Source organism: Typopeltis vanoorti, chromosome 22 (genome assembly GCF_054136105.1).
Source record: "Typopeltis vanoorti isolate ZY-2024b chromosome 22, IOZ_Tvanoo_1.0, whole genome shotgun sequence".
Lineage (NCBI taxonomy): Eukaryota > Metazoa > Arthropoda > Arachnida > Uropygi > Thelyphonidae > Typopeltis > Typopeltis vanoorti.
Genome location: NC_143570.1, coordinates 98,871,605 through 98,899,397, shown reverse-complemented (window position 1 = coordinate 98,899,397; position 27,793 = coordinate 98,871,605). Strand labels below are relative to the sequence as shown.

At 37.7% G+C, this 27,793-nt stretch overlaps 1 protein-coding gene across 2 annotated transcripts in view; it reads left to right on the top strand.

Moving 5' to 3' along the window:
• LOC150094586 (programmed cell death protein 6-like) overlaps positions 1-27,793 on the top strand; it is a 93,081-nt gene that overhangs the window by 48,995 nt on the left and 16,293 nt on the right. For both annotated transcript variants that reach the window (XM_090412111.1, XM_090412110.1), the window contains exon 4: positions 2,540-2,727. In XM_090412111.1, the coding sequence (XP_090268237.1) occupies positions 2,540-2,727 (188 nt within the window). The remainder of the gene's footprint in view (positions 1-2,539; positions 2,728-27,793) is intronic.

The window sequence follows — 27,793 nt, the reverse complement described above, 5'->3', positions numbered from 1 at the left end:
TTGTCCTTGATGGTTGGATGTCTTGGTTTAACCAGGTGATGTCTCAGCCAGTATGACTTTAGTCATATGATGTTATCATGTTGTGTATGGTTTAAACTGAATAAACTTTAGTTGGATGTGTCTCACTATTAACCCATCTTGATTTGTCTAGTAATTCAAATGGTTATTTAGTTAACAAGATGCACCACTGGAAGGTGATTCAGTTGAGTCAGAGACACTGTCAGTTCTCTGCATTCTATGTGGAGATCTCCCATTTATCTAGTTTTGACATGTGTCAAATTATCCCACATTGAAAATATTTTAAAATAATTTCAAAAATTAAAACAAAGTACTGTATACCCACAAATGCGAGACCCTGCGCATGTCACAAGAAGGAGAATCCATTCTGATAATAGGATAATCAATCCATTTTCTGGGATGAATTTATTATTACAGGTCAGAAAATTTAGTTTTTCTTTTATGAACATTGTAGTTTTTAAAGTAGTAACTATTTTGCTTGTATAACAGTTGGAAAAAATGTATGTATAGTATTAACAAAATAAAAAAAGATATTATAAAATAAAAATTTAACAAAATTTATTTTTAAGAAAGTTTTTTGTATAAAAAATAATAATTATACAGAAACACAGAAATTTTTTCAAATGAACTTAGATATTCTAAACTTACAGTTGAGAGAACTGAGACACTTTTAAGTCCTAAACTGATTAATTATTTATGACTTGTCGTGACTCTTTAACAAAACCATGCAAAAAAGTTTGAAAAAAAAAATACCATTATTAAATCCTTTTAATCTTCATAGTCATCTGAATCAGTGTCGGAATCACCATCACTTTCACTTACGTTGATCTCCAAAGGTCGCATAATTCTTCAATAATTCCGTCTCTTTCCCAATACATATTTTCCAATAAGGTGATATGAGAGCAATATTTTCCCCAGTTATACTGTAATACTTTCAATTGCCTGTTTTGAAATCTTAAAAAGTTTCACCATATCAATATCCCCAGTTACGTTGCGATGACGAATGAAATTTTTCACTTCTGTCCAAACATGCTCAATAGCGTGACAACGATGTGGTGGTAGCCTCAAAGCTAGGAATCTATGCTCTTTGAGCATCATGTCAGATTTAAATAGTTTGGTTTTGGGCGGGTTTCTTTTGACCAAGTTGAGCAATTCAATTTTTCGCATATCTGGAGAATGAGAAATGTTATTTGCAGAGAGCCAATCTATAAGGACTTGCTTCTTATTAGAAGAATTTTGCATGTTAGCGACCAATTCGTACATTCTTCATTTCTTTTTCCCCTTCAGCTTGAATTGACTATTCTTGGCAATTCGCCAAACTAGGCTCTCGGAAGTGTGGACATACAATTTGTTAAATTGAATGGAGTGATATGGAGCGTTATCAATTATAACAACAGCATTTTTTAGGAAGGTTTGGAATCAAGTTTTTTTTCTGCCCACTTTTCGAAGATCGTAGAATTCATTTGCCCATGGTAATCTCCAGTAGTTGAATTGGCTTTATATAGTAAGTTTGAATTTGGTAAAAAAAAAAAAAAAAAAAAAAAAAAAAAAAAAAAAAAAAAAACATTTCTCCACCTGCACACAAAATTATGTGCCTTGAAGCATTTCCAGTTTGTAACACTCCACATTCTGCTTTAGATTGCCAACATTTTCCATAAGTTAAATTACTGTCATTCCAAGTTTCATCTATATACACAATCAGTCTTTTCTCCTCCCTGAAACATTGTATTGCTCTCAAATACTGTGTTCTAGATAAAACAATGTCACTTCACTCCATGATAAGTTTTCTTTATTCTGGGACTTTTTGAAACAAAATCCAATTTCATGAAGTATTTTCCTTAAAATTTCTCTTTTCCAAGGAAAATTAATTTTTTCTTTCAGCACAGGAATCAATTTCGGAACAGTTGGCACTTTTTTTTCGGCCACGTGAAATTTGTGAATAGTTCTTATAATGTCTACATCAAAATCATTCAAAGCTATGTTTTCAATGGTTTTCTTTCTCTGGCGCTTTTTAGGAGATTTAAATTTTGGCTTACCTTCACTTTTTGATTCCATACGAATTCTTTTAACAGTCGACTCCGATACTCCCACAATTGCACTTGCACGTTTTGTGACATGAGGAAGTGGAACAAGGAGACTGGCTTCTAACGATTCATTTTCACAGGATGGCAGCACATTATGCAATATTCTTTTGCAAGAACTACTGAAAGGTTTAACACCAGAACTTGTTGACTACATACAAATCAATAATAAAAAAAAAATAATGCCAAAAAGTGATAACAAAAATCAAGCTACTACTACAGCGACAGACAAGAAAGCACGTGATTTCGCATGTTAGCAATTTGTACATTCTTCATTTCTTTCTCCCCTTCAGCACAAATTGACTTCTTGGCAATTCGCCAAAATAGGCTATCAGAAGTGTGGGCATACAATAAATCTACTATTATTCTAAGAAATGTTTTATAGAATATAGCTAATATAAAGCCACCTTGTTTTTAACATTGGTGGTTGTATGTTATAGGAAACATGTCGTCTGATGATAGGAATGTTTGATCGAGACCAAAGTGGAACTATAGATATATATGAATTTTCCTCATTGTGGAATTATATCCAGCAGTGGAAACAATGTTTTGATAGTTTTGACTTGGACAGGTCTGGTACTATTGACACACATGAGTTGCATCAGGCTTTTACTACATTTGGATATCGGTAAGTATCAAGATCATTATTTTTTTATTACATTTTTTATGTAAATCCCCTTTCCCCTCATAAAAGACTGCAAACCTATACAGCAGTTAAGAATTAAATAATATACAAGCCTGCTCTATAGAACAAATGGACTTTTTTTTTTTTCCAAACCACTTACAGGCCTCTAATGAGAAGAATGGCAATCTCACACCTGGTGATGAAATTATCTATCACCTAAAGACTTTCTTTCACTCCCATTCATATTCATGATGGGATTCAAGGTCATATCATGCTGTCCAGTTGGCCAACAGCATATGTGCATATTCATTATATGTAATATAGGATAACTAAGCTTTCTTTCATTTGAAATTTTTCAGAATTACACATTCTAATAAAAAGAAGGAGGCCTCAAAATCAGACTTTATTTTAGCCAACAGCAGAAAACTTGTCTCTTATCGAAATGGAAGCGAAATCTTCTGGTTCCTTGCTAAGGCCAGTGGATACAACTTCTGCTCATCTGCACTCCCACCTCTCTCATTCTAATGGTACCACTGTTCTTCTTTTGCAGCTTTTCCTACTTAAGTAGGGTCGCTGTTTGTGGTGAGTCTCCTCCACCATCTCCCTCCATCTCTTCTTTAGCCGTCCGTGCTTCCCCCCCCCCGTATCTCTATCTGCATGACCTTCCCATATACTCGTCCTCCCTCCTCATCACATGACCAAACCATCTCAACCTTGCCTCCTGTATCTTTGCTCCTAAGTTCGTAACTTTCACTGTTCCCCTTACATAGTCATTTCTCAGACAATCCTTTCTGGTCACACTGCACATCCACCTAAGCATTCTCATATCTGCTACCTCCATTCTGCTGATGTTATTTTTCCTCAGGGCCACAGTTTTCTTAGCATGCATCATAGCTGATCTCACTACTGTCTTGTAGATTTTGCCTTTTAGGTTGATTGGCACCCTCTTATTGCAAAGCATTCCAGCCATCTCTCTCCAGTTCCTCCATCCTGCTTGTATTCTGCATGCCACTTCCTTCTCAACCTCACCATCCTCTTTAATTGTTGAACCTAAGTATTTTAAAGTCACTGACCTTCCTGATGACATTTCCTTCCAGCTCTAGATCTGCCTCCTGGCTGCCATCCACTTTGCAACACATACTCTGTCTTACCTCTGCTCAGTCTCATACTTCTCTCTTCCAGTACTTTCCTCCAAATTTTCAGTTTAGCTGCCACTTTTTCTCTTGATTCTGCACACAGCACGATGTCATCTGCATACAACATAGTCCAAGGTGAGTCTTCTCTCACCTTCTCTGTCACCACCTCCATCACAATATTAAACAGAAACGGACTTAATGCTGACCCTTGATGCAAGCCAACTGTCACTGGAAAACTTTCTCTCTCCCAGGCAGGTTCGAACTTTTGTCTTCACATTTCTGTACATCTCTTGCACCAACCTGACATATTTCTCCGGTACCTTCTTCTCCCTCAAACACCTTCAGACTTCTTGCCTTGGTATTCTATCATAAGCTTTCTCCACATCAATAAAAACCAGATGTATCTCCCATTGCTTCTCTCAAAACTTTTCCATCATCTGTCGTAACCCAAAGATAGCATTTGTCGTCGATCGACCAGACATAAAGCCATATTGCTCCTTTGCAATCCCTACCTCCTTCCTCAGTCTTCCATCAAGAACCCTCTCTAGGATCTTCATTGTGTGGGACATCAACTCTATTCCTCTGTATTTCTTAGTCTTGAGCATCCCCTTTACTCTTGTAGATGGGAACAAGAGTACTTTCCCTCCATTCCTCAGGTATATTTTCCTGTTGACAAACTTTCATTAACAGGTCCCACAGCAGGTCAATTCCCTTTTCCCCTAGTGCCTTCCATGCCTCCACTGGGATCCTGTCAGGGTCTATCGAGTTTCCATTCTTCATCCTCTTTACAGCTTCCTTCACTTCCACTCTATTAGTGTTCTGCACCATTCCCTCATTAGGCTCCCCCATATTCTCTGTGAGTCCTTGCATTTTCTTCATTCAAAAGCCCTTCAAAGTATATTCTCCATCTGTTTCTTATATCCACATCCTTCCTTAATACCCTTCCTCCAGAGTGTTTGCTCTGCCTCACATGTATGATGTCCTTTAATGCCTTATTTTTATATTTTGCTAATCGATAAATCTTTCTCTGTCCTGCCTTTGTTTCTAATTGATCATAAGGGTCTTGATATGCCATGGCCTTCGCCTGTGCAACAACTCTTTTGACTTCTCGCTTTTTCTCTCTGTGCTCCTCTCTGTCCTCTTCCACTCTTGATTTGTCCCACTTCTGCTTTGCCTTCCTCGTAGTCGTCACTGCAGCTTGTACATTATTATTCCACCACCAACCCTCCTTCTCTCTAATTAGAGAAAGCCTGCTCTCTAATCTTTCCGGATATTTCACCAAGCACCTCAATTACATAGCTAAGAATTACTTTGGAATTATGTCTCCAAGTCTTATACACTTTCTAGTCCATCCGAAATCCCCTCTAACACCTTCTCCCTAAAACGGTTCCTCACACCCTCTTCTTTTAAGCGAAACCACTTAATTTTCTTCCTCTCGTGACTTCCAAAGGTTCCTTTCTTCAACTTTATTTTAAAGTCTGTGCACAGCAGCCGGTGTTGCTGCGCCACCTGATCTGTTGGGATTACCTTGCAATTTGTTACTGCCTTAAGATGTTTTCTTCTAGTCAAAATGTAGTCAATCTGTGGACTATTGTTGCCACTTCTGAATGTTATGAAATGCTCTTCCTTCTTACAGAAAAAGGAGTTCACAATTGCCAGATCAAACGCTACTGCAAAGTCCAAAATTCTCTCTCCTTCCTGGTTCATCATTTCCACTCCATGGCCACCGTGCACCCTTTCACAGTTCGTATTCTGTCTCCCTATGTGTCCGTTCAAGTCTCCTCCGACAATCACCATCTTGTTTTCTTCCAGTTCCCTCATTTCTTCATCTAGCATATTCCAGAATTCATTTTTCTCTTCTGCTGTACAGCTAACTTGTGGGGCATATACACATAACACGACCAGTTGTTCTTCTCCAAGGCCCAGTTTCATTCACATGATCCTGTCATTCCTCCTACCCACTTCCAGTACTTCGCCCTTCATTCTGCCACACACCACAATTCCGACACCATTTCTTCTCTCTTTATTTGCTCTAGAGTAGAACAATTTACACCCGTCTCCTAGTTTCTTTGCCCTTTTCCCCCTTCTGCCTTGTCTCCTGCACGCATAAAATATCCAACTTCCTTTTCCTCATCATGTCTGCCATCTCTCTTCCCCTTCCAACGTTCAACATTCCCACTCACAACATTCTCTCCATTTGCTGAGCTCGCTTCTTTAACTGCACCCGCCCTTGTCCATCTCTCGCAGCTGTAGGGCGATGTGGCTGCATGTTGCTTGAGGGGTATGCCCTAGCCCTTGTATCACTTTCTTTTCGACTCATCTGATCATAGCTAGAGCTGGCAGTGAAGTTTTATGATATCCATCATATTCCAAAAAAGGGTAACAGAAGTCTATTGCCAAACTACCAACGAATTTCCCTTCATCTCTGTCCACTCAAAAATAATGGAGAAAGTTATCAATAGATAACCCCTTCATTACTTAGAGCCCACCAATTAATCAACAGCCACCAGCATGATTCTGCCATTCAATATCCACAGCTGATCTCATAGCTTATATTACCCACCAGTGGACACATGCCATGAAAATGATTTTAAATACTCATGACCTGTTACCCTTGACATTTCAAAAACTTTCTATCATGTATGGCATCAAAGCCTGCTAAACAAATTGCTATCCTTTGGTTTCCCCGCCACTCTCTGTAATTGGCTTTTTAGCTACTTTTTCTCTGTGAGTCATGGTAGATGGCTTCCTCTCTTCACCAATAATTCTATCCACAGCTTTGCAGATGATGGTATTCTCAACTCATTCTACTCATTTGGCAAACCATGCAATACTATGACATCCCAGGCTAAAAGATCAGCTAGAACTAGTGCCTTAAACATTGATCTACACATTGTCCTTCAGTGTGTTGAGACAACCTTGGACTAACATTTGCCTCTAGTCATTGCTGGCATAAACACATCACCTCAATAGCCTCCTCAGCATCCAAACACTAGGCATTCTTTTCGTTCAGGATGCTATTTTACACCCAACCAACTAAACTTTTATCTGCCCATGCTCGGAATAATGCTCGTGTGTTTGGGGTGGTGTTAATATCCTTGATGCTGTCCAGAAGTGAGTAATTAACTCATAGGTGATTCCTCTCTTAGAGATTCACTTCAAACTATCCCACAGACACTGTCTGTTCTACAGATACTTCCATGGTCACTGTTCCAATGAACTGTCAGCAAGCATTCCTGTCAATGAACTGTCAGCAGCAGCTGCCCCAGGGAATGGAAGCTTCACCAAACTTCCTGACCACAATATTTCTTAGCTATTTCATAAGCATACTTGCATACTCAGCAGGGAAATACTTCTGTAAATCTCACATTCAGTTTCATTTCCCTTTTTATAGATGGGCAATGAGAGCTCTGCTCCATTTATATGGAATTTGATCCTGTGACTTCTGAATTATGCAATACGGCCACTGTAAAACTTATACCTCATATTTGAGCATTTCTGTTCGAATTTCGTCTACTATATCTGCATTTCCGCATTTTCATGTTTTTGATTATTGATATGCATCCTTGCTGGGAGTTTATACCACTGTGCTGATACTACAAGGGTAGTGTTAAAAGTTCTCAGCCTAACAATGAAAAAACGAATTTATAATTTCAAAATAATTTTTATTTTTCAACATAATCTCCCTTAAGACTAATACATTTATTCTAGTGATGCTCCAGCACTATTATCCTGTCCCTGTAGTGTTTCTCAGTAAGATCTGCAAAATATCCCTCTACAGTTGCAACCACTTTTGATTTGAAGAAAAACGCTGACCAGCGAAGAAGAGATAGAATCATAGGGAGCCAAATCTGCAGAATAGGGTGGTGGTTCCAACAATCCATAGTGCAGATCGAACAACCACTCTATTCTGTAAATTTTTTCATCTAGTGGTTAAAAGATCAGAACAATATTCCCCGGTTATTGTTTTACATGCAAAATATATCCTACACGTGCTTTTGAAATGCCTATAGTCTCAGCAATTTCACGCACTTTGACTTACCGGTTATCCGTTACCATATTGTGCACTTGATCAATAATTTCTAGTGGTGTTACACTTTTTGGATGTCCTTCACATGGATCATCTTCAAGGCTGGTATGACCACGTTTATACTTGGCAGCCAAGTTCTTAATTGTTGAAAATGAAATAGGAAAGTGCCCATAAACTTTTATGAACTTTGAATGAATTTCTTTTGCCGTTAAACCTTCTTTTATAAACAATTTTATAACTGCACAATACTCGATCTTATACAGACAACACTTTTGCTTTGGACAGCTGTATAAAACCAAGTCATTCTATCAAGTAGTTTGTTTCAATTTCACATGGAAATTGGTACTTATTACAGACGTACCAACTTGGAAAAAAAAAATCTTGCCGATAGTGTTGCCATCTATGGTTGAGGCTGAGAGCTTTTCAGACCACCCTCCTGCTTATTTCATTTGGCAATCTTTCAAAGTAATCGGTGCTTTTAGTACATTTGCTTATTTTCTAAAGGGGCATCCATAGTATTAACCCTCTCATGCATGAATTTTTATATTCATTTATAAAAAATTATAATGGCATGATACTGTACCATTTAATCTTGTAGTATTACCATGAATTCATTAATTTTACTAAATTTATGTCCTGTACATGTAAAAAATGATATCCTCATCTGAGAACATCATGCACTAACACCAACAGACTACAGACATATTTCCATGGAAATGACTTAAACTAAGGAATTTATTTTCATTGAAAGACATTACAAGTATGACAAAACAGATTATAAACAATTTATATTTTGCTGAAACACTGCAGAATGATCAAAATTTGGATTACTTAGTACATACAAAAAAGTAGAACAATTAGAATTTGCAGTAGAGCTATGTAAATCAAGAATAGTCTTATTCTCTTTGCCTCATTTTGTATGGAAAGATTGAAACATTCCAGACAGATTGGAACCTCACATCTACCACAGATATATCTTGTTTTACTCTTGCAGTGTACATCTCTGCAACGATTGGCATTAGCACCTGTTGTCTTCTTTGGGAAGTGTCCATTGCCATCATAACGTTTCTCATGCGAGTTTTGCATTTCTTTAGTGCTGGTGGTGTCTGACTTGAAGGATGTCCTCGTTTCTTTGAACCTAGCTGAGCTAAACCTTGATATATCAAAACAGTTGCCACTCTTGATTTGAATTCCAACAAATCCAATTTTTCTTTTTCTTCCCATTTCGAAATGATCTGTGCATTACAAACAAGTATGTTCAACATATGGTAAAAAATTCTCATATACCATCGTTTGTTCCTGGTATCATTTCGATACAAAGCCACAAGAGAGTCCATAAGGTCGACTCCGCCCATATGTTTGTTATAAACAGATATACTGTGAGGTAGTGGAATTTCAACATACTTTTTTCTTTCTGGCTGAGCCCCTGACATACACTGAGAGGCTCCTTTCCTAAGTAGCTAGATACCACATGTACTATTGAGTTATCAACCCATCTAGTGACAGTAATGCCATCAGTGGATGTGGTAACTGACATATTTCCTCATCCCATCTTCTGCAAATCCTTTTCATTTTTCGGTTTCTTGTCAGCACCTTGAAGTTGATTTCTTCTGCATGTACCCACATAATAAATATCATCTTCCTTTAGTTCCTTAATTAGGGGGATGCTCGTGAAGAAGTTGTCTGCATATACCTTGAAGTTCTTACCAGCAAGATCATGACAAAGCCTGAGTACTACATTTTCACTTGCACTGAATGAGTCGGAATTTTGTCTTCCAGGATCTGCACTTACATCAAGATCAAAACAATATACATAGCCTGAAATGCCTGCCCTCACCCACATTTTGAAACCCCATTTTTTTGGTTTCTTAGGTAAGTATTGTTTGAGTTGTGAACGTCTCTTGAATGGAATCATCATCTCATCTACACTCTGAAATTCTTCTGGGCTGACAACAGCATGGAATGTTTCATGAATTTTTTGCAGCACTGGTCTTATACAAGTATTCCTTTGTCTTTATTGTTGGTATATTGTGTCTGAATCAACAAAATGCAAATATCGCCTTATGTCCTCCCATCTGTTCACTGACATAGCATCAGCTATAACATCCATGCACAGTCCATGTTCAGAAGACCAACACTGCCTTGCACGTGGGTATTTTATGTATGTCATGACAAGTACAATTCCAAAATAAATTTTGAGTTCACTCACAGTAAGTGCTAAATTATCTTTGCCTTTAACGCGTGCATACAGATTAGTTTGTTTCACAATTTCATCCATCAATTCATCTGGAAATAGCTGTGAAAAATAATCTACAGGGCTCTCTCTCCTTGAATATTTACTTGGTGTTTTTCTCTAAACTGTGGTTCAGTACTACCAGCAAAGGGATTATCTTTCTCACTAAACCACACTGGTTTAGTGAGAAAGATAATTTTACACAAAAGATATTTTGCACACTAGCTGGACTTTGAACATTGTGAGTCTAACCAACAGGGGAAGGACACTGAACATCACTGTCTTCACTTCAACTGTCACTCTCTGTAGGATCATTTTGTGGCTGCTGGTATGTACGATCATCATCAGAATCACTCAGCTCCAAACCATCTTCAGATCCCTTCAAGAGTTTTTCAATCTCCTCTTCAGTAAGCTTCTTGTGGTAATAGGCCTTTTTTTTATTCCTAATGGACCTGAATTTTGGTTATCCATCTATAAAAGACATGATAATGCCAGTTAACACACTTACTATTCATATGTGTTTGCAAAAATAAAATAAATAAAATTATAAAAATATTGTACAAGAACTTTCTAACCTCAAACTTTTGCCACATAGATTACCTTACAAACATATTGTCCACATGTGAGGACAGGTTTGTTTCAAGTTCGTTTTATGAATATGGTAATAAACATGAAATATCACACTTCATCTACAAGGTATAACAATATATAAAACCATACTACCTTTCCAGAAGACTCATAAAATCACCAAATTCAAATCAACAAAACAGCAGCTTTTCTTTTCCTCCTTGATACCACCATGCACTGCAGAGAGATTGGTATTCCTGTAACTCTGTTGAGACTCTTGCCATCTGGTGTAGTTTCTAAGAACACTTTGGTCTCCCCAGATGAGGACTACATGCATACAGTAGCACTAAATTATGAATGAATAATTATAAGGGGAAAATATGTGTCCTCATATGAGGCCCTTATGCATGAGAGGGTTAAACAATTGGCTTTTTACTGCAGTTAAATTAAGACATGAATGGTATTTATTCAAACATATATTGAAAAAGAAATGGTATGAAAAAAAGTAATGTTTGACATATCTTTTGGAAGGATCCTTGTGTTTGCCTTAAAATTTTTGATGAAACAATGTTGGGAAATATAAAATTGGTAAAAATAGAAACGCTAAAACTCTTAAAGCAGTAAGGAGCTATAAAAGAAGTTTAAAGACCATCAGTTAGATTAAAAAAATGCATGAATCTTTTTTCAGAAGGGAATAGAATAAAGATAAAAAATATGGAAATTAAAAACAGGGGAATACGTATAGTGGTGCAATGGTGGGTTCATGAAGAATAAATGATTGAAAATAAAAATGTGGCTTTTACAGTGTGCTAGCCATTTCAACATATGAGTCATCTTTCAAGGGAGAAAAGATGATATGACAGACTCAACTTTTATTGGGTCTGTCATATCATCTTTTTTATGTGGTTGCATCAAATTTTCTGGGTTATTGCTTATTGGTGGAAATCTCAGATTAATTTGCATGTGTGGAGCTTCCAAATTTCTGAAATTTGAGTAGGGGGCAGTGGACATTTATGGAATTCCTGCCCTACTTTATGGGTATATGGTTTCTGAGATTCTTAACACTGCTTCATTATTTTGTCAATTATGATAGCTTTTTCAATCTACAGAGTGTGATTCTGTTCAAATGCATGGATCGCAATTTCAGTTTTTCCAGTATTTGATTTTTTATTTGTGTTTTGGTTTTTATTCTTTTTTGTTACTTAGATATTACAGAATGGGTTTGTTACAGTCACAGAAGTGTTCTTGTAGTCTCAACTTTAGTGATCTGATCATCAAGCCTGTGTAGGTAACTTTGCAATCACGTTGACAAGGAAAGCTGTATATCATACGAAGGTGTTCTGAGAAGTTACTTGTTGAGGACTTATGTGATGAAAGGGTATATGCTGAACTAATGCTGGTAATTATGAGAAGCTCAGGAGACAGTTTGCAGGTGTAGCATGGAATGAGGAGTTGGGTGGAAAGGAAATCAGCTGCTTGGATTATATTCAAGAACTGTCTGGAAGAAGCAATGTCTAAATGTAAACCGAAGGTTAAATAAGATAGGTGTGAAATGGATGAATGAAGAGATTAAGCTTTCAATATGCTTAATCTCTTCATGCAAGAGGAGGAGTAGTAATAATTCCATGAGGAATACAAAGAACAGGTAAGGAGGGTGACTCAGTAAGGGTAGCAGAGTTCAGTATGAGCAGCAGCTAATGAAGCCAAAAAAAAATACCATAGGGAGTTCTTTCGATATGTAGCCAGCAAAAAAAAAAAAAAAAAAAAAAAAAAAAAAGAAAGAAAAGAAAAGAATGGTTATGGTAGGATTGCATTGATTGGAGAAAATGATATAAGGACAGTTGCTGCAGAGGATATGGTTGAGATATTTAATGAGCTGTTCAATAAAGGTCTTTAATCCTTCTGAATGTGACATCATGAAGAGTTTGAGAGCAGTTGATGATGAGTAGAGACTGCCTGTGAGTGAGGAAGAGGTATGGAATTAAGCAAACTTAATATTAATAAGGTTGTGGGACTTGATGAGATATCACAGACTTATTTTGAAGGAATGTGCCAGGGAGTTGACATGTGCTTTGACATATTTGTTTAATATGAGTCTTACATTGGGTCAAGTTCCAAAGGAGTGGAAGGAAGGCAAGATTTTCTGCTTCATAAAGGAGGTGACAGAATTTAAGCATCAAATTATAGGCCAATCTGTGAGTCAGATGTTGTAGTTAAAGTGTTGGAAAGGCTGGTGAGATTCAGGATCCAAAATTAGGTTGACAACTAAGGTATTGTCTTTGATGGACAGCACAGATTTGCTAAAGGGAAGTCACGTTTTAGTAATCTACTTACTTATTACAATAAGGTGACAGCAGCATTAGATGTGGGAGATAGATACACAGTAGTATATTTTGACATTGCAAAAGCTTTTGATATCAGACTAGTTCATTGGATTGGAGATTGTCTGATAAGTATCAACAAGTTATGTGGGGAAGCAATATCCTGGAAGAGGAAGGTCACTAGTGGTGTGCCTCATGGGTCTGTTTTAGGCCCATTGCTGTTTATCCTGTATGTTAATGATATTGGGGAAGATTTGGATTAGGTATTCAGTTGTTTGCAGATAATGCAAAGTTGGGACTAACTATGAGGAGTAGAGCAGATGTTGTTTTAACAAGAAGACTTGAATAGATTGAATGGATGGGAGTGGGGACGCCAGTTTAATGTTGCCAAATGTAAGGTTTTAAAATTTGGGAAACAATTTGGGATATAGAATTTATGCTTGGTAGAGATATATTGTTGGAGGTGGAGGAAATAAGAGATCTTGGGGGTTGATGGTGGATAAGGATCTAAAATTTAGAGGACACGTTGCTAAAATTGTGAGTACAACACAACTAATTCTCTGACAATGATGTGGAGGACATGGACTTGTAGAAGTAGGGAGATTCTAGTTCCATTGTATAAGGCTTTGATTAGGCCACATGTGGATCACTGTGCACAGATTTGGTCACCTGGTTTTCAAAAGGATGAAGAGATGTTGCAGAAGATCCAGAGGCAACTGACCAAAATAGTTTCTGATCTCTGAATTGTTGAATATGAAGAAAGGTTGAGATGATACAATTTGTAGAGTTTTGTGGATAGGAGGAAGAGGTGTAATATGATAGAGGCATACAAGTTGGTAAGGGGTTGTTATAGGATTAACAGTGAAGAGATTTTTCATAGAATGGTGGTAGACTGGGGGAGAATCCCTGGAAGCTGTATAAGGAGGTGTGAGCAGGTTACTGAAAAGCAGGTTTTTTGCATGGAGAGTTGTGATTGATTGGAATGAATTACCTGAGAACATGGTGTCTGCAGAGAATTTGAATGTGTTTAAGGTATGGTATGATGAGCACTGTGTGTATGACAAAAGGGACTTCCTAGATGAGTCTATGACTCTGGGGTCTTAGGATGATAATAAGAAAAGACATTTTTAAATATTTTCCTGTCATTTTCATCTTGAAACGTCAGTTTAACAACCATTGTTAGTTTTTTTTTTTTTTTTGAAGTTAGATCATCACAGCTACTTCAGTTTTTTTCCCTTTTTTTTTTTTTTCCACTAAGTCCACAATTATCTTTGTTATTATATATATTGTATATAAATTTACTAAAGATAAGCCCATCCTATGCTGTTTTGCATGCTTTGTTATAATATGATATAATTTTAACTAAGAATCCAATTTAGACTTACTAGCAATAATTTCATTTGAAAATGCTGTGTTAGTTTTTTTTTTTTCCAGTTTTTAAAAAGTTAATTTTGTATTAGCTTTTAAAATAGGTATATAAGTTGCTAATACTTCCCACTTTTTTAGCACTTTTACACAAACTCACACCTGCATTTCACACTTCAGTATGTTTAAATTAATACCAGGGTGAGTTTTTATCCATTTTATTAAAAAAAAAACTTTTTGGTATACCCCCTTTTATCAAATATCGTCACATGGAATATTCTAATTCTTATCTTTGACTTTTAACTATTTGACACTGCTCTCTTGATGATCAGTCATAATGCAGAACAGAATATAATTTTGTCATTAATCTACATCATCAATTTCCTGATATGTACCCCAAAGGAGTGTTCAGGTTACTATGATAGCATTACATGATTAATTACATGATCCTATCAACAGTTTTCCTCCAAATCAAACTATTACTTGTGAGCACCCCAATACTGTCACATCAAACATTTCTGGGTCTCTTTCTGGCCATCTTGGCATCAAACACCTGTTTTGCTAATCTTTCCTTACCTATTCTATTTAAGTGGCCATTCTACCTTAGATTAGCTCTGCTTACACATTCTTAAATACTAATAGTGTCAAGTTCCTTTTTAATATCATTTTTAATATTATTCTGCCATCGTTCACTCCCCTAATTTTTCTTAGAACCCTCATACCTCAAAGACTAGAAACCCTGTGGTCTCTAGTCTTTGATCAAGTGCTTTATTTCTAACTCAACTCTCAGATGCATAACTCAAAACTGCTTTGAATGCTGTCTTGTATACTGCTTTGGTGTTTTGCCTAATTTCTCTCTTATTCCATATAAATTTATTCAGCTGGCTACCCACCATACCAACTTTGCTTATTCTGTTGTCGATTTTCAGATTTAACTTGTCATCTTCATTAAAAACTGTGTCTAAATAGCTGAAATATTTTACTTTTTCTATAGGATCTCCATTCAGAGTGCAGCTGACGTTTTTTTTTTCCCCCACGATCCTGCCTGTTTTCATAGTTTTGGTCTTTTAATTGCTGATTTTCATGCCAATTTATTATACTGTTATTCAGTTTAGTTAGAGAATCCTGGACACTTGTACTAGATGTGTTTAGTAGTACAACATCTGCATAAAGCAGAAAGCTAAGTTGGACATTTTCGATTCTGATATCAGGTCTCATTTAACTTTCTTTCATAATGTGATCCATATAAATGATGAATAAGAGTGGCAATAATATGCATCCAAGGTCCGCGCAGTTAGCCTAGTGGCTATGCCCTTCACAACCATATGCCTGGGGAAGGAGTGTCCTAGGTTCGATTCCCGTCAGTGACGTGAGGAGCTGAAGGATCTTCCTCAGCCATAGCCAAGTTAGTTTAAGAAAGTGACTTTCTTAAGTCACTTCTTGGCCTGTGGAAGTCACCAACAAAGTTAAACCTTATAACTCTAGACCCCCCCGATTATATGGACTCCCAAAAATACATAAACAAAATGTGCCATTGCGTCCCATAGTGGATGGCATTGATTCCTCCACATATAAATTAACCAAACATTTAGCCAAAATGCTCACACACTACACTGGCAACACACCATCACACATAAAAAACTCGGCCCACTTTAAAGCCAGTATAGAAAACCTTACACTCCAACACACTGACATAATGGTCAGTTTTGACGTCTCCTCCCTATTCACTAATGTCCCACTCAAAGAAACCCTTGAGCTCATCCAAGCCAAGTTTCCTCCCGATATCTCAGCCCTATTTCAGTTCACAATGAACTCAGGCTATTTCGTTTGGCAAGGAAAGTTCTACAAACAGATAGAGGGGACAGCCATGGGTTCACCACTTTCCCCACCCTTGGCCAATTTCTTTATGGAGACATTTGAAGAGAAAGCCTTAAACTCCGCCCCACAAAAACCCACTATTTGGCTTCGTTATGTGGATGATGTGTTTGCTATTTGGCCACATGGCTCAGACACACTCCACTCCTTCTTAACACACTTAAACAACCAACATCCCAGAGTCCAGTTCACCTTAGAAAAAGAGGATAACAACACCCTCCCCTTCCTAGACACTTTAATCACCCACCAGCTTGATGGATCTTTGGTTTTCTCTGTTTACAGAAAACCCACCCACACTGGAAGATACATTCACCAGCAATCCCCCCCCCCTCACAACAATATGGGGTGATAAAAACACTATATAACAGGGCAAAATTAATCTGCTCAGATGACAAGGCCCTGACTTGAACTAAACCACATCCTCAACACTTTCTTAGCCAATGGCTATAACCCCAAAAAAATCCAAAAAATACTAAAACCTGTAAACCACAACCCCCCCTCGCCCCCTCCACAATAAAGATTACACCAAGTCTATTACCATCCCCTACATCCAGGGCACCTCTGAAAAAAAATAACCAATATCCTCAAAAAATATGACCTTACTTCCAGTTACAGACCATATAAAAAGTTGGCATCCCTTATCCGCTCTACCAAAGACCAACCACTTCCCCTAGACCTATCTAGTGTATACCAGGTCCCTTGCAGCTGCAAATTGTCCTACTTTGGGCAAACAGGCAGAACAACAAATATCAGGATTTCAGAACACCAAGACTACATCCGGTTTCACCAGTACAGCCGCTCTAGGCTGGCAGACCATGCCTTAGATATCCACCATAAAATTCGTTGGAAGAAAACAAAAATAATCCATCGCAGCAAATTTAAATACGAAAGATTATTCAAAGAATCTTCAGCAGCTCTAAAAAACGTTCCTAACCTCAACAAATTTGGGTGCATGAAACTGCCCCAAATTTGGGAGACTTTCATTATGAGAACTTCAGCCCAACTGCCAAGACTACCAAATTAGCCCACAAGAGGGCACCATTAGGACTTTTAGGAACAATATTAGTTTCTTGCTTTCTTCCTCATTTGCTTTGTGTTAGTTCCTGAGTGCACATACCATATCTTTATGTTCCCGAAGATGGCAATGTGACATTGCCGAAATATAGAAGTTATTCATTAAAGTTACCTTTAATTAATATACTTTATATGCGTTGTTAATTCCATAAACTAATTACCAGTTTGATTCCTTTTACAGTACTCTTTCCTCAATTTCTAAACTTCTTCAATGGCCTCTAGAACATTTTGCCACCTTCCTGATATTTTTCTTCCATACTCTTACCGAAGCCTTCCCATGACTTTTGTTTTGCTACTCTTACACACAGCTTAGCTCTTACATTTTCTTTGTTCTTTTAGGGCATCTGCTGAATAATTTGCCAAGAACTTTTGGTATGCTTTCTTCTTTTCCAGGACTGCTTTTTTAACTTCTTGTGTCCACCATGGTGTTCTTATTTTTCTATCCTTGCAGACAACTTCACCACATACCTTTCTAGCTGAATTAATTAATGTCGTCTTCAGAGTTTGCCAATGAGATTCCAAGATTTGGTTCTTGTCAGGGGCGAATTCTCCATGCTTGCTGTGCAAGCTCATTAATTGAGAAAGAAGTAATATTTATTTGTTAATAAATGCATGCGTTTATAAGCATTCCATTTAGGATTTTATTTTTGTAGACAGAAGACTCTTTAAGCTTGCGCGGCAATAATTGAGCTTTGCATTGTGTATCAAAGGGCGATGCTTGCTCGTCTAGTCAAAGCTACCTTGACTTGCTCGGTTGTAGGAGCTTCCATGTCCTTGCAGCATCACTGTGATTTCATGCGTGCGCATAGCCATTTCACGTCGTCTCACTCTGTTGCTTAAACGCAGGCCATACACAGTCAACATAACAGTCAACATAAAGGCTGGCTGAAGCTCACTATTCAGTGAGCTTCAGCCAGCCTTTACAAGTGTGCGTGTTGCTTGGGAAAATTAAGTTACAACCAACTTTTTATGATAATGTTATTGACCAGTTCATAAAGAAGAACCGTAGCATAGAATTTGTATTCAAGTAGATAAATTGAAAAAGATAGAATATTATTTGTATGATTAAATGTACATAAATTTCTAAATATATAGTTTTAAATGGTCACACACACACACGTGTGTGTAATTCATTATTCTGCTAATCAGACTTCAATCATACCTCTCACTACCTGAATGATAACAAGAGCAAGCGTGAATTTCAAGACCAGCATTCGCCCCTGGTTCTTGTTTTCAAACTTCTGCAAATTTTTTTTCAATAATGTTTGCATAGTTGAGTTTACAATTTACCTGTAAAAGCTGCTCAACTTTAATTTTTTTTTAAAACTGTCTTACATACTGTTCTTTTTAACATGATTTCAATATCCATTTTTATTTTGCTTGGTGCTTCATTGGTACTACATGGTCACTTCCAGTTTCAAATTCCCTATACAGTCTTGTAACTTCAACCAACCTTATGATATCACTATCAACAATGACGTAGTCATTGAGTCTTTTCTTATTTCTTGCATCTTCTCTCCACTTGTCCACATCTTAATGTTGAAACATGGTGTTAGTAATGACTAGTCCATGTCCTGAGCAGAAGTTCATGAAATACTTACCATTATTATTAGCTCTGCCCTTTTCTCCAAATTTTCCCAAAATGTTCCTATATGACTGGTGGGATTCATTTCCTACTCTCCTGTTCAGATCTCCAACAAGGCCTACTTTTTCCATTTTCTTTAGGTCAGCTGCCTGTTTTAATGTCTCAAAAAAAATCCTCCACTTCTTCCTTGAAGAACCTTCTGTGGGACCATAGGCACAAATAAGTGTCATTGTCCATGTCCCCATTTTGAAGTTTGCCCAGATAACTTGTGAAACTGCCTTCCAATCAAGAAGTTTATCTTTATGTTTGGTGTTGAATTCTCTTGCTACTGCTTCTTTTCCTTGATCATTGCTGCCTGTAAATAACATCCTATACTTTTTATTTAGTAAGATCCACCTGTTTTTGTAATGTCACTGTAATGCCAGGTATGTCCACTTGGTACTTTTCCATTTCTTCTGCATGTTCGATTTCCTTTCTGTTAATACTCCTTATATTAATGGTTCCTAACGTCAGTTCTTCTGATGTCAGGTTTATTCTTCTTCTTCTAGATTTTGAGTTGGAGTTTGTTCCATTAGCTGACTTGTCACTGTTCAATCTGGTTCCCTGACGAAAATAGCTGGTGGGGTGGGAGGGGGGGAATTGCTTAACTGTGCAATGCTCCAGCTGGCATGAAATTTCATCATGTTGTACCATCATATACATTTGTGGTTGAAGCCAATAGAGAGTATAATTTGGTCAGCGAATTCTGAAATTTTCATCCCATCCCTCATTTATTCAGTATCCAGTAGATATCTACTGACAGGGTGCAGCACGTGAAGGTGAAGAGTGGACATTAGATGAGAAGCCCCAGTTGGTTCTCCACATTCCTGGAAGGCAATGTGGAGGTCTCCTTCCAGTTATTTGGCATTTAATATATTCTTGATGGACAGGGAAAAGTCTTCCATCAAAACTGAAAAAAAAAAGTAGTGGGAAGGGTTTGTTTGTTTGTTTCAGGATATATGAAAAACCAATAATTAAGGAGAATTCTATATTTTGTTGGTATATTTAATCAATAATAAAAAGTGCCTTTGGTAGCTTAGTATTAGTATTTGGTAGTTAGTACTGAAATGAAAATGATCCAATGTAGTGAAGAAACATCTCCCACAAAAGATATCATACTGAACAACTGAAAGCAAAAATTTTTATTGTAGCATTAAATATAGCATATAGAGCCAGTGCATTGTATTTAGTGTAAATAGTCTTTACTGTAATTAGAGAACTGAAATTTATGACTCTGTACAGTGAAAAGCATCATTCCCCCACAGTTGCCATACTACACAGAACAGAAGCCAAATAAAATATTTAACGTAATAACTATAAAAATGGAAGAAAATTCACTTGTTAAAACTTATTTATTGTAGAATTTTCAACTAAGTGTTAGGCAAAAATTCTCCAATAAATATATTTTAATGTTAGTTTACCTCCATTTTTATAGTTATTATGCCAACTCACAGTATTCCATTATTGAAACAAGTAGAAGTGTCATTAAATTAGTTAGAATACCTTAGCATCCTACTTCAGAGTAATGGTTTGCAAATGCTAATTTTAGAAATAAGTGCTGAATTGAAACTGGCATGCCATATATATTTAAGTCATAAAAATGTGCCCACCAGATGTCAAAGGGACATGTTATAAGGTCAAGCAAGTTTCCGCCTGACATACAATTGCAAGATGCAGCCAAACACGAACATAGTAACTTTACGAGTTACAAGCACTACAAAGTAAATCGCCAAATATTTGAACTAATAATGCAAGCAGTCAACAGTTAACATAAGCATATTACTACACAGACAGGAGAATGTCCTAGCAGTTTATGTTCAGATCAGGATATTTTAAAAAATTAGTCAAAATTATTACAATATTATTATTATTATTATTATTCAGGCCTCCATGTAGTCAAAAGACTCATCTTGGGAGGCCCTTCCTAAGAACATAAAGTCTGTCAAGACTCATCGAGGGGAGCCCCCCCCCCCCCCTAAGAAACACAAAGTCTGTCATACCACCCCTTAAACTCATTGACCGTTCTCGCTCTCACCACTCCATCAGACAATGCATTGCACAGTTCAGCCACCCTCCACGCAAAGAAACCACTGCTCACCCTCTTGCTCACAGTTTCCTTTCGTAACTTCCAGGGATGGCCTCTTGTCATCACTCTTTCCCGCTGTTCAACCAAGCGAAAGAACTCCCCAGTGTCGACCCTGTAACCACCTCTCAACAGCTTAAAAGTTTCAATCATATCACCTCTCCTTCTTCTATCCACCAAACTCTACAGTCCACATTTCCTCACCTTCTATCCACCAAACTCTGCAGTCCACATTCCCTCAGCCGATCCTCATAACTATCCTTGTACAGTCCTGAAACCATCTTTGTCATCCGTCTTTGTACCCTTTCCACAGTTAATTTATCCCCTTCAAATCCTGGGGACCAAATCTGAGAACAATAGTCCAAGTGTGGTCTGATCAGAGACTTATACAATGGAATGATAACCCTCTTATCTCTGCAGGTCAGTGTCCTTCTCATAATTGCAGCAGTCCTCTGTGTTACCTTCACCACCTTTGCAATATGTCCCCTAAACTTCAGTTTTCTATCAATCATCAACCCCAGATCTCTTGTCTCCCCTACTTCCTCCAGTATAACTCCTCCCATGGAGAATGCAGCATTCCATCGATGTTTCCCAAACCTCAAGACCTTACATTTTGCTCCATTAAACTGACATCCCCCATTCATTTGTCCATCTATCTAGCTTATTCAAATCCTCTTGCAGGGCTACCACATCTGCACTATTACTAATAATCCTTCCCAGCTTCGCATCATCCGCAAATAACTGAATATCCCCTTGCAATCCACTGGCAATGTCATTGATATAAAGGTTAAACAGTATAGGTCCTAGTACTGAGCCCTGTGGGACCCCACTTGTAACCCTCTGCCTCCTTGAAACTGCTCCACCATACACAACTCTCTGATACCTATCAGACAGCCAATCCTGAATCCAGTTGCCCAATCTGACATCCAGACCCATGTGCTGGAACTTAAATATCAGCTTATCATGTAGCACCCTGTCAAATGCCTTTGCTAAGTCAAAGAAAATTGCAGTATATGCCTTTCCCTCATCTAATGTTCTTGTAAGAAGGTTTATAAGAGGCTAGCATATTGCTAAAACAAGAGCGCCTTTCACAAATCCATGTTGACTCTCACAGATAACATTACCCTCATCTGCCCAATGCTGTATACGGTCCCTCACTACTTTCTCCAAGATCTTAACAACTACTGATGACACACAGACTGGCCTATAATTATGCAATGGCACTATCTTACCTTCCTTCCATTCCCTGGGCACCTTTGCCGAAGCCAGACTTTCATTGAAAAGCCAGGTTAAAGGCACTGTCAGTTCCCTAGCACATTCTCTCAAAACTCGTGGTGAAATAACATCCAGTCCCAAAGCTTTACTGACATCCAGAGTACTCAGTATCTGAAACACACTCTCCTCCTATACCTCTAAACCTCGAACCAGCCCTATCCCTCTAGCATTAACACTGACTCCTCTAGGATGAAATACTCCAATAAAGTGTTCATTGAACAATTCCACTATGTCCTCTGCATCAGTCACTCTATTCCTATTTTTATCCCACAATATCATTCTTCCACAGTCATTTCTCCCCCTACTGGCCACATAGCTAAAAAAATTCCCTAGGATTTTCTTTGGATCTTAGGGCCAATCTCCTCTCATATTCCAGTTTCGCTTTCCTTATTACACTAGTCACTCTTCTGGCCTGTGTCTTATATTCTTCATGCATCTTCTCTTCACCTGTCTCCTTATATCTCTTTCATAGCTTCTTTTTCGCATGCAATTCCTGTTTAATATTGTTTGTCATCCACTTTACTCCAAATTGTGTCCTCTTCTTCACTTGTGGTATACAACTTACCATTGTTGCTAACAAATATTCTTTCACAATTTCTCCCGCAGTTGACGTCTAAGACTATTATAATCACCTGCATTATAATCCCACATAAGTTCCTGTCTCTTTGATACTCCTGCATGTCTATTCATTTTCCAAGTCAAAACCATATGGTCACTCTCTCCAACTGGTGGGAGAGATGTCATCTCAGTTATTATCAACTCTTCTGATGCTATAACCAAATCCCAAACTCTCGAATCTCTTGTTCCCTCTGTTACATGTTGCTTAAGACATTTGTCCCTCAAGAATTCTAGAAATTCCATTCCCCTATTTCTACATGCATCTTCCTCCCTCCAATATATACTACTGTAATTAAAATCTCCCATAACAATCATTCTTCTTGCACTTGCCAAACTTAGCTGTCTAAACATCTCCTGGTCCCCATCCTCTGTACTCCTGGGTCTGTAGCAACACCCCACTAAATATGTCCTGTCTTGCCTACCTCTACCTCACACCATATGCTCTCAAAATCATTTGTCTCACTTCCTTCCAAAGCCTCCACTCTTAGAGGACATAGGTCATCACTTATCATAAGCAGTACCCTACCACCGCGCTTTCCCCTCCTATCCTGACGAAAAATGCTATACCCAGCGACTTCTATTCCTGTTATTATATCCCCTTCTGTCAACCACGTCTCAGTGATCCCAATAATTTTTGGCCAGGCTGATGCTATCTGCGCCACCAATTCCTCTCCCTTATTCCAGATACTCCTGGCATTAGTATAAAGCATATAAATGGCATTGTTTCTATACCCAGCATTATCCCTTCTAGACTCCACTGGGCTCAGTGTTACCTGACATCGTTTCTCCTCTCCCAAGTATCCATTCCCACAAGAGGCCACCCCTGCTATCATCCTCCCTGGGACACACTGACTCATTCAGAACAGCAATCTCTCCAGATGCCTACGTCCTTCCTCATTCAAATGTAAGCGGTCTCTCGCATACAATTCCTCTCTTTACTCAGACGCACTCCAAGCATTCACATATACCAGTGCTCTCTTGTCACACATTCTCGCTATTATGCCATTCAATATCACCGCTCTTCTGCTCAGCTCATCATTATCATACCTAGGCAACATGCACACTATTTTTCCTCTCTCTGTCTTCTTCCGTACAGCCTCAAGCAAAAATCTCATATCTCTCGCTGCCCGACTTACATTACCACTCAAGTCATTTGTTCCTACCATCACAATCATCTCATCCACCCTTTCACCTCTCTTAATTGTCATAGCCACCCTTTCTATTGTTCCTCCTGGCAAACAATGTTTTTGATTTACCAAAATACCAGTGGAAAATGCCAAATGACTGGTATTTAAAGGGATTTTTGCTTCATTTACCAGTTAACCTAGTGTACTGATTTACCCTGCATATGTGTGTTTTGTGAAGTGCATAACACAGAAACGTTTAATTTAAAATTTTATTTCGACGAAAATTCTTGCTAATGCTTTTATCTTGTTTACAGAATATTGCCTGCAGTGAAAAAATAATAATAAATAGCACAGTTTTTAATTTCAAAATGTGCTCATTTACCATAACTTTTCATTTTTTTTTTACATTTTTTTTAATCAAATAAAGTGAAAGATCATACTAGAGAATTTTTGATTTTCTCTGGTAAATGAACTGATTATTCTATAAAGTAAAAAATTAGGTATAAAAATAACTAACTATATAAAAAATAACTGCCTTGCAAGGTGATCAATTAGTAACGGAACTATTTCTTCTACTTCTGTCACTTTCCTACCATTAGCACTGAGTAAAGTTATTTTTCCATTATCGTTCCTTCTTTTACTTGGTATGTAGCAAAAAAAAAACTTTTGGATTCACTTTGGTTTGCTTGGCTAATTTTCTCTCAAAATCTGATTGAGTCTTCCTTATCATACTTGTTACCTTTCTTACTTGTGCTTTATATTGCTCAAGAGCATGCTGATCACCTTTTTTTGTTTATATTCCTTCCACAGTGCTTTTTTTCCCCCAGCTCCTGCTTTATTTTGCTACTCATCTACTAATGTAATCCCTAATTGATTTATCCTCCTGATTTTGGGTTTGCAGTCTGATACTACCCTACTCAAACAATCCCTGACTGCTTCACATTCATTAATCACATTCATTCCATGTAGCTTCCTATGCCATTGTGCTTCTCTAAGTTGCTTCCTTTTGTCATAATCAACTTTCTAGGTCTACATAAACTGTTTCTTGACTGGAAATTCCATATGTTGACCAACTTGGAGCAACTTTCCCAAATTGGGGGTAGAGTTGCTACTGTAGTTATAGATAGGTCTTCTGATGCTGTTACCATATCTAACACTGAAACAACTCGTCCCCTCCATCACATGCTGTTTCAGGTTTTGGCACATGGCGAAATAGAATTTATATCCCTAAGTAAGCATTATAAATTCTCTTTTGCCATGTACCATTTCTTCCTTCCAATCTACATCCCCATAGTTGAAGCCTCCCATGATAATTGCTTGGCCTGCATTCATTGTGCTAATCTGCTGATGCATGTTATCCAGATCTTCTTCTGGATCCCCAGGCCTTTAGCAGTAACCAGCAATATATTTTGTTTTTTCACATCAGCCTCAAATGAATCATTTCCCTTGCATCTACAATCTTCCTTAACTTTTATTTTTGTCGATTGAAGTTCTTCAGCTATTGTTAATAATACCCCTCCTCCTGCCCTATTTTCTCTTCCCTGAAAATAAAATATCCATTACATTCTATCCCTGTAACTACATCATTCTCTGACTCCAGGTATCACTGATGCCATTAATTTTTGGCCAAGTCAAACTGATCAACCCAAACTCCTGTCCTTTGTTTCTGATACTTTGGGTGTTCATGTACATGCATTTCAATATCCTTGGGCCCACAATTTACCCTTACATGTCATTACCTGCCCATTCAGATTCAAAACCTTGGAAACTGTACCCCTGCTCTTCACAATGGCTATTTCCTTAGTCATTCCTGAACTCACACTCATTTGTTCTGGGGATGGCTAAACACATGCTTGATTGCTTCCCCTCACTAATATCTCTAGTTTCCCTGGTTTGCACTTCCAAGCTCTCACTGAACAACACTTTCTCTAAGTATCTAACTCCAAAACCATTCAAGTGCAGTCCATCAGGCATGTACAGGTCTTTTTTGTTTACTCAAATTTACTCCACACATCTATAAAGCATTCCTTCTACACAATGCTTTCATTGGCAACCACAGACCTTCTTCTCATTTCTGTCCTATTAACCGAGACAGCAGACTCACAATCTTTACTTTCTTACTCTTCATTTTTGCTTTTTCCAACAGCTCTTTTGAATCCTCTCTCATTGCATGTTTCTCACCTTTCAAATCATTGTGCCTGCTAAGACAATTAACTCATTCACTTCTTCTGCCAACTTATAGCTTCACTAACATCCTTTATCTTCAATCTAGGAGATGCCTTTATCACTTTCTCATTAAGTATGCCTCTTATCAAGTTCTCCATGCTATACTTTCTATTTTTTCCCAGTTTCTTGCACTTTGATGCTTTTCCCATTGATTCTTTCTTTCTCCCTTCTGCTGTACACCAAGCCAATCATTTCTCCAGTCGATCGAGCTCATGCTTATCCTGTGAAGGGGTCTGCATAAAAGTGTAATTTCTTTCCACGCTGGTATCTCATCATCCACATTATTATTTTCATCCACTTCCTTTAAACTCATTTGTATTTTGTGCACTATCATTCACTGCTTTCTGTCAGATTTTCCATAACACTTTCACAATCCTGACTTATATCCTTAATATCAGTCACTTCATTCTTCTGCTGGCAACATGACTCGCATTTTCATTTTTTTTATTTTTTTCTTCTCACAAAACATTTTACGACAAACATTCTCTCCATTCTTACTCTTGTACTACCACAAACCATTCGTTCTCAGCAATGAATGCATTAAACATGCTACATCGCACTAAATCCTACATATTAATATCATTCAACTTTGATGTCTTGGCCTGCCATTTTTCTCATACACATTGGTGGCATAGCGTAGAAAACATTTGAAATAATATTGCTTCAATAATAGTCACAACTTACCAACACAGTCAAAAATAAAGAAAATAACACCAAGAAATGAACATAAACTGGGTTGTATGTTGGCCGAAGGATTTTTAATAACAAAAATAAAGTAAAAACACCAAGTTTCGTCAACTTGGCTGTTTGGCCTCGTCAGGGTGTATAAAAGTGATACAAAACTTAAACAGCTTATGAAGGAATAAACCGAATACAAATATATTTTTTACAAATTCAGAAGAACGCGTACATTAAAATGCATGGAGCATGTATGATATCAACTATTGTTATGCAAGTATGTTCTGTAATTTGCAATAATATCGCCAATATTTACTAAAAAATAAGGACTTATCTGAGCAACACATGTCCTGCAACTGCTACTAATGACGATGCTAGTGCCGTATTTAATCCATCATCCACGCTATGCAATATACTATTATTATTATTATTCAGACTTCCATGGAGTAAAAGACTCGTCTCTGGAGGTCCTTCCGAGGAAACACAAATCTATCAAGACTCATCGTGGGAGGTCCCTCTTAGGAACAAAGTCTATTATACTACTCCTTAAACTCATTGACTGTTCTTGCTCTCACCACTATTAGGGAATGCATTTCATGGTTCAGCCACCCTCCATGCAAAGAAACCACTCCTCACCTGCTTGCTCACAGTTTCCTTTCATAACTTCTAGGTATGGCCCTTTGTCATCACTCCTTCATGATGCTCAACCAAGCGAAAGAACTCCCCAGTGTCACCTCTCAACAGCTTAAAAGTTTCAATCATATCACTTCTCCTTCTTCTATCCACCAAACTCTGCAGTCCACATTTCCTCACCTTCTTCTATCACCAAACTCTGCA